Source organism: Notothenia coriiceps, unplaced genomic scaffold (genome assembly GCF_000735185.1).
Source record: "Notothenia coriiceps isolate Sejong01 unplaced genomic scaffold, NC01 NC01_scaffold00022140, whole genome shotgun sequence".
Classification (NCBI taxonomy): Eukaryota; Metazoa; Chordata; class Actinopteri; order Perciformes; family Nototheniidae; genus Notothenia; species Notothenia coriiceps.
The window spans coordinates 3,294-12,098 of record NW_011354841.1 but is presented as its reverse complement, the minus strand read 5'-3'; the positions used below and the strand labels follow the sequence as shown (position 1 = coordinate 12,098).

At 43.7% G+C, this 8,805-nt stretch overlaps 1 protein-coding gene across 1 annotated transcript in view; it reads left to right on the top strand.

The window, feature by feature from the left end:
* Nucleotides 1–8,066, top strand: part of LOC104953747 (RAC-gamma serine/threonine-protein kinase-like) — a 47,410-nt gene extending 39,344 nt beyond the window's left edge. The window contains exons 5-11 of the mRNA XM_010780739.1: nucleotides 1,588–1,732; nucleotides 2,565–2,696; nucleotides 2,791–2,856; nucleotides 3,782–3,850; nucleotides 6,114–6,236; nucleotides 6,858–6,986; nucleotides 7,935–8,066. Of these exons, the coding sequence (XP_010779041.1) occupies nucleotides 1,588–1,732; nucleotides 2,565–2,696; nucleotides 2,791–2,856; nucleotides 3,782–3,850; nucleotides 6,114–6,236; nucleotides 6,858–6,986; nucleotides 7,935–8,066 (796 nt within the window). The remainder of the gene's footprint in view (nucleotides 1–1,587; nucleotides 1,733–2,564; nucleotides 2,697–2,790; nucleotides 2,857–3,781; nucleotides 3,851–6,113; nucleotides 6,237–6,857; nucleotides 6,987–7,934) is intronic.
* The last annotated feature ends 739 nt before the right edge of the window (nucleotides 8,067–8,805 follow it).

The window sequence follows — 8,805 nt, the reverse complement described above, 5'->3', positions numbered from 1 at the left end:
CTTTCTTTGATGATAATTATGAAGATTGTTCATCTCTGCAGTATCGTCCTGTTTTTGTGTCACATCTCTAAATATCTCTAAACACACACGCACACACACACACACACACACACACACACACACACACACACACACACACACACACATTGTGGGTGCCACAAACTGAGTGCTCCATTGTTGTAGATGGAGTGTAACTTGAGTTTGCCCTTGTTTTGGAGTGTGTAGGGTACGCTCTGAAGTCTCTGCAGTAGAAAGGGATTCAAATCTCGAACACACACACTGTTGTGTTTAGGATGTTCTTCCAGATCCCTCAAGGAAACATATGGGCATCTAACTCAAAACAAAACAAAAGACACAGGGGTGATGATTTGGGAGTCAAGCAGGTTTAATTATTATGATCTTCTCACTCTGGGTAAGTGTGTTTGAAAGTACACACCCGTAACTCCCAGCTCGCTGCTCCGTAGTGCTGAGGATTTCTCAGTATTTGAATATCATCTTAAGTTCACCTCAGTTCGTGCTCTTGGTGTTTTATGCTAACATGTAACCCTTGCATGTACAGCAGCACAGGATTTACACTGTTTGAGTCAAGATCAGTGGGGGCAAAAATGAAAAGAGAATTCTTTCTGAAACCAGTTTAGTGTCGTCGAACCTGCATTTTCAGCACGTTATCTTTAAAAACTGAAATATTAACGCTAGACAACATGATCTGCTTTCATGCAATTCACCACATTTTGGAGACGCATATGATTGCAAAAAATAACTTAATGTTGTGCTATCATTTTCCCTGGTCCTTCTCTTCCCTTCTCGATCAGAAGTTTGGCCCTGTTCCTATAAACCATTATATTCATCATCGTTAAATGCAGTTAACGTGTCTACATAACCTGATGCATGGCTAGCCTTCTGCTACAGATGATGGTCACACACACACACACACACACACACACACACACACACACACACACACACACACACACACACACACACACACACACACACACACACACACACACACACACACACACACACTTTCTCTCAACAGATGTTGAACAGCAGTGCTAATGGAAAGTCAATGGGGAGGAACACTGTTAGCAAACAATAATGCATTGTTCTCTCTAATGCATGGGTGTGCATTTACATACACACACACACACACACACACACACACACACACACACACACACACACACACACACACGCCAACACACACATAAACTTAAATACACACACACGCACAGACTGGTAGGCATTAGTTCTGCTCTGTGATCATTGCTCAGCTGGTTGATTCTCTAGTTGACCATGTTTCCTCTCTGTTGAACAAATAGGTGTTAAATGTTAATTGAAAACTCCTTAGCGCCTTTAAAAACGGTTATATAAGTGACTATCCATATTAAAGAATCTACGAGCAATATTATAGTTTACATCTGCTTGATGTATTGTTGCATGGAATTACTGGGTTTCATGAAATACAAATATAAAGGATCACGTCTCATCCACTTAAACAATATCATGGTTCAGACGTAGCAGATCGGATACATTAGATGTTGTCTCTTATCTAAACATTGTCTTGTTGTGTGTTGTGAAATGCAGAGATGAGTGGACAGAGGCCATCCAGATGGTGGCCGACAAGCTGCAGAGACAAGAGGAGGAAAGGATCCAGTGCAGCCCCAACACCAACATCGACAACATGGTGGAGGAGGAGATGGACATCTCCACCACGCACCACAAACGCAAGGTAACACAACAGGTGCGAACAGACCAACAAACTCATACTCACACACTGCGCTCAAAAGGAATGATTCCAGCTGTAATATTGTTGTTCATTGTCATTATTCTGTCTTTGCTCAAAGAGCCCCTGATAACAAGAGCTTTAATTGTTTTTTCCATATTAAAATAAAGTAAAAGCGTTAATGCAAACGTTTGTAAATGTAGTTAGTATTAAAGGGGCGTGACAAAGGCCACACATGGGGTTACATTTCTACTGGATGTATCAAGTAAACCAAACTGTCTAAAAAAGGGTTTGCCGGGAGTAATTTTGCTTAAGTGCAATGTCAGAAATGTTAATGGTCCATATTGTTAGATTCATCCAAAAGGGTCTATTAACCTCAACATTAAATGTCATGACATTTTGGCCAGTAACTGTCAACAAATGTTGGTTCGGGACAAACTGTTAGATGGCGAAACATACTAAGAAACTACCGAAGGAAATGTCTCTGTAGCAGCAAGTATTGAAATCAAATGTAGTAATCTTGTTTACATGATCGGTTCCTTAAATCCAAATGTAGCAGATTTGAGGCTGTATTTTATTCAGGCTGAGTTCTTAATAGTTGTTTAGATAACATTTAACATTTGAGAGGTTTAGCTTCTTTTGTTAAATGACAGAAACTATTTGCAGAAATCACATTTATACATTATCAAAGCAATGTATCAAGAATAGCATTGGTACTCGACTGAAACATATCAAAGGATACATGAACACTGCCTAAGTGGGACCTGAAAAAGACCATTTTAACTGTTAAACTTGAGGCGTAAATTCATTACTGACATTCTGCGTTTGCCTCCTCAAGACAATGAGCGACTTCGACTACCTGAAGCTGCTTGGAAAGGGAACCTTCGGTAAAGTGATTCTCGTGCGGGAAAAGGCCAGCGGTAAATACTACGCCATGAAGATCCTTAAAAAAGAAGTCATCATAGCCAAGGTGGGTCTGAGAGACTGTTTGTGGCACTCAAGCCTTTTTTTCTCTTCAACTGTTCATTTGGTTGATTGAATCTGTTTTTACCGTATCTGCGCAGGATGAAGTGGCTCACACACTCACAGAGAGCAGAGTACTGAAAAACACCAGACACCCCTTCCTCACTGTAAGTACCTCATTCACACAAAATACTTTAGCTGTTACGCATATGCAAATGTGCCGACATCTGTAAGAGAGCATGTTGAATACGCATTCAGCATATTGATCCTTTACGTACCTGAGTCTCTGGAGGCTAATTATGAGTGAGACACCAAATTGTTGTACATTAACAGCCGCATCTGTTCCCTTTACACCGTCTTTCAAGTGCTCATACACACAAACAATACAAGCCGCTGCTCATTTCTATCAAAAAACAATGTAAACACAAACACATTGTATATGAACGTTCTCACAAACACTGTTGTGAGAGCAAATTCGTTTTACATCTGAGTTTACCCGCCTCACACCTGCGGCCACAAAGAGACTCCGAACCAACTGTTCTTTTGTTTAGCAAGTTTCTTCCACAAAAGAAAAACACACATCTATTTGCTTTGAATAAGAAAAAACAGACATAAACAGTTTGAAGCTATGAAGGATCACGTTGTGCCACTCCTGCTGTTTTAGACCAAATGGGACCGGACTACTTGCTGAGTATAAAATTGCTCACTTAAACCGGCTGTGCTCTGTGTAGGGAGCGCAGGTCAAATGTATTATTGGGCAAAAACCAAATGTGAGGCTTTTCAATTCATCCTATTGCACCGAAATAAAATAGAAATCTATTGTGTCGGTAAATGCGTCATAATGATTAGTAAGATTTACTTATACTCTACGTTTTCGTTTGCACTGTGGGATCATTTCAGTCCACTATATGTAAAATTAGGCACCTGGCTACATAAGTGCGAATTGACAGAAATCAAAACAGACACAATAAACATTGCACTGAACAGGAATCAAACGTGTTGCCTACCGTACATTATTTAATGTTTTTGACACACATTAATCAATTAAGTTTTTATAAATGGTGTTTATGTGTGTGTGTGTCTTTGTTTCAGTCATTGAAGTATTCATTCCAGACTAAAGACCGCCTCTGTTTCGTCATGGAGTATGTGAATGGAGGAGAGGTAAGACACCACACACACACACACACACACACACACACACACACACACACACACACACACACACACACACACACACACACACACACACACACACACACACACACACTTTCATGATGGTTGTGCTGTATGTGGTTACCGGTCTTTGTGGTACCGCTTTAAACAGCCAGTTGAACCACAACTCCAGCACACTAACTGACAGTGTTTAGGCACTCACTAACCCTACTCCATCTCGTTATACTCTGTGTATGATGACAATAAAAGGCTTTAACTTAAAGCTGTGTTAAAACGGGACTATGGATACACATTAATACCAAAAAGACACATTTCTTAGCTGTTTCTCTTATCTTGTATGTCCAATAATAGTTACATCAGGGTTATAAAAAGCGTTAACAATGCATATCTATAATTGTCATTCGATAGATATTTGTAATGTGGGGTGGGTTCCTTAACTTTATACATGTCAAGACAAATACTTTTTTTAAATAGGGAAATATTGTGTTTTTGGTGATGAACAGCCATAGCAGTGGAGCAGAGGAATGTAAAGATGTGGAAACACTCGAGAAGTGGCAAAAGTTTGTCTGTTCGATTGCTTTCTAACACAGTTAATTTGCCAACCAACTGGCCTCTCGCTTGCCTTCTCATTTGTTTTTCCCGCTCCACCCCTCTCCTACTCGTGTCTATTTATGAACACACCTATGGGGCAGATATAGCCAAAATGACAGTCGGAGACGAAATGAGTTTGGATTCCCCCACTTTTCCATTTCTCAGATTTTAATCGGGCCGTTTTTGCAATCTTGGTTCATTCCCTCAGTGAAACTGTCACCTGCTCCCCTCCCAGATAGTTAGGAAGTTCAGCCAGTGCCAGGCCTGAGCAAACACACACACACACACACACACACACACACACACACACACAGCCGAAGCAAACACAATAAGTGTGGCTTGATGTTGAGTCAGAAAAAGACACACACACACACACACACACACACACACACACACACACACACACAACACACACACACACACACCACACACACACAAAACACCAGCCAATCACACATTCTAACACAAACACACAGAGCACATTTTTACTTCATCAGACAAATGTGACCACACACCACACACACACACACACACACACACACACACACACACAACACACACACACACACACACACACACACACACACACACACACACACCACACACACACACAAACCCATTAAACAAAAACCTTTGCCCCCAAAACAGTCACAGCTGCCAGTACACTGATGGAAGGCCCACCTGTTCGTGTTACCCCCCTCTCCCACACCCCCACCACTCACACCACACATATTACACACGGACACCATTTGAGCAGGTGCGTCTGTGAGCATCACTCCAGCGGCCCATATGCCAAACCTCCCCGAACAATTAATGGGGAGCACTATGCAGCCCCTTGGCCTCATTTGGGTAATTTGTCCGACTTGGACTGCTGCCGGCCGCCAGCAGGGGCTTTGGTGCTCATTTCAGCCGCCACATGTGTACATCCGTGTGACAGTGACAACTCGACGAACTGACAGCTAGGGAAGCTGAGAGAGAGATGAAGGGAATGTTGGGAGGTGAGCAATGAAAAGGCAGGAAGGGGGAGAAACAAGAGGTCACGCCACGCTGGGGCGAGAGAAACGAGTTGGCTTCTCTTTTATAAGTATGGAAACGAGCGTCTTGGCAGGAGGGAAGGGGATGGATATGAGAATGGAGTAAAATGAAGACGGGAAGGCTCAGGGGCAAGGGCCCAGTTTAGGCCCTAATGAGAGCTGCACTTTTGCAGGCATTGAAATGGGAGGGGGGGGGGAAAGAGGAAGGTGTGGCGGTGGCGCAGCGGCGGTTCCGGCCTGTCTTTAACTAGACTGGTGTATTTGATTAAACTCTTGGATTTGGCCCCCGTCGCCCCGAACTTCTACGCCAGCACCATGCCAAACCTAGCCCAGGAGGGGGTAACAGGAGAGGTATGTGTGTGTTGTGTGTGTGTGAGGGAGATGACGCCAGCTGCCGAGCCGCCTCCACCGCTCCTCCGAGACGCCCCCCCCTCCCACCCAGCACGAGCACCCCTCACACACACAACCCCCCCCTCCCCTCCGCTATCTTATCATCTCATATGGTGCGGGCAGCCAGTTTGTGTTGTGCTAATTTCCTCCAATAAATCAGTAATTATTGCTGTGCCGTCCCTGCTGTCTCTCCCCCCCTCTCTCCCCCACTCTCTTCCTCCCTCTTTCTCCCGCAGCTGTTTTTCCATTTGTCCAGAGAGCGGGTGTTTTCAGAGGAGCGCACGCGCTTCTACGGTGCCGAGATCGTTTCGGCTCTCGACTACCTGCATTCAGCCAAGATTGTGTACCGGGACCTCAAGGTAAACAGAAACAGAGAGGGGAGGGGGAGGGGAGGCTGGTTTGGGGGCATGGATGAGAGTGATCAGATATTTGGGGGGGAAAACTTTTTGTTGTGCCCCCACACCTTGTGTTCCAGAGTTTGTTTATTTGCATCCACGAGGAGAGGAGTGGTGCAGGATGTGTAGTAATTAAGAGAGGGATGGGGAAAAGCCCACTCAGACATTAAGCAGTAAAGAAGTGTGGGAGGGGGAGGGGGGAGGGGGTGCTGATGCCGATGCCACAGAGGTAGATGTCTGAGTGTCTGCCTGGCAGCATTGGCTCTGCTCACAGCAGCCAAGAAGACAGAAAGGAGAAAAAGCAGACAGAAAGTGAGAAAAACACTTCAGCCATTAAAATGTAAAGGTTGAGTGGCTCCACAACACGCCTGAAGTGCATCTCCCTCCTCTGCCTGTTTGTGTGTCTGAGTGTGTGTACTGCAACAATGTGGGTGAGTTTCCTCACCGGCAACACGAAAATAATTGTACTCAATAAAAAAGCGAGTATTGTATTGATTTTCAGTCGCAAATGATGACACAATAAGAATTTGATGTTCCACTGAGTTGCATTGTGGGAACTGATGTGTATTTTCTTTCCCCTCCCAGTTGGAGAACCTGATGCTGGATAAAGACGGGCATATCAAAATCACAGATTTCGGCCTCTGCAAGGAGGGCATCACAGACGCTGCTACCATGAAAACCTTCTGTGGCACGCCCGAGTACCTTGCTCCTGAGGTAGGCCCTTTGATCTGTGCTCTTTAGACTCTTTCTCTCATTTCTTGGTGCTTACATTTCAAAGTATTTTCACATTTCCACTCGATTTATTTGATCTTTAACACTATTTACCCATCTGTGCTCTATACAGCCATATCATGCATTTAGTTAAGCGTGCAGCAGTAGAACAACCTTTCATCCCTGGGTTTCTAACAACCAGAAGTAAGGTATGAATTTGAAGGTCATAAATAATGATACAGCATCTTTGCCATTCAAAGGGGATTTTAAAAAGAGAACCATCGGTTACTTTTTAGCAGGGATTTTAGCATCAAATGGAAATTCAGATTCCTTAGCACGAATACACATTACTGTTTCTGACTAGTTGTTTATTTTTTTACAAAATGGTAGTTTTTATGCTTCAATTTTAGGTACGACAACTATCCATCTGCTCAATAATCCTAAATGTGTTCAATCATAAAACAAACATCAATATATAATATCTTAAATGATATTTTACACTCCTTTGTGAGAGTGATTACATGAAGTAGGGGTATTTTGTTTACATGATGTATAGGTGACAGATAAGCACACCCACAACACAATGTAGACTCTTCCAAACACAATCATTAAATAGTTCAAAGGCACCTGATGAATTACATACATATATACATTACATGCAGATCTTGACTGTTTGTCAGGATCTCTAAACTGAGCAGTCTTTGTAGTACATAAAAGCATCGCCACCCTTTACCCACAATGCACTTCATCCTCTGACGTTTGAAACCTTCTTATGGTGGATTTTATGCATGTGCATTTTAATTTGCAATCTCGCAGGCAAACACTTTCCATAATGTCAGGGTGAACAGTAAATATGCAGCTTATACGTGTGAACGAGGGTGTCGGTTGAATTGGAAAAGGGCAGAGCGCGCGCACACACAAAAAACTACATTCTTGTAATCATTTTTCCAGTCATCCGCTGTCCAGCCAACAGCGCTGCTTCACTCGAAGGCCGCAGCGAGCTGGCGAGGTGTTGCAGGACTGTGGGTGGTGGAGACAGAGCGATGTAGATGTGGAGATGAAGGCAGCAGTGGAGAGGCATAGTGTATATCCCACTTGAAAAAGTATGGAGGACAATTTGGCGCAGCATTTTCTGCTTTTTTTTTTTTTTTTAGAGTCCCTTCCTTTGCGTGCCAAAAGCTGATTGGAGGCTGTTGGTTATTTTTCACAGGATGTGCGTCTGTGTGCATTTATGTGTGTGCGCGTGTGTGCTGTGTGTGTGATTGCAGTAGAAAGTGCGGGCTAAAGCGAGGCAGATGGCGGCAGATGGGCGAGGTTGGAGGAAGGTGCTCGGAAAAAACCTGGAAATCTACACCACCACCGCCACTCACCCGCCCGCACGCTCTGCTCGCCCGCCCGCGTGTAAAAATAACACTGTTTGCTCGGAGCCAAGTTACAGAGATGCAAAGTAGCCGGGATTAAAAAGAGAGGGGGGGAGGGGGAGGGGGGGGTGAAGACCTGAAGACAGAGGAAGATGAGAAGGAAGAGAAAATATTTCAGGGTTACAGGAGTGAAATTCAGACACTTCCCATGTTTGCCATCAGTGGAGAGGGCAGATGAGAGGGTTAGTGTCCGCTGCCTGGAGGAAGTCAGACGTTCAGATACTTCAGATACACAAAGCTGGGAATGAGTCTAAACTTGCACCTTGGGATTGCTGTGAGCAATGAAAGGTGCTTTATAAATCGAATTTATTATTATTATTATTATTACATTCAGATACACAAAGCTGGGAATGAGTCTAACTGTACTCTCAATGCATTAGATAGGTTCTTTATTGAATACC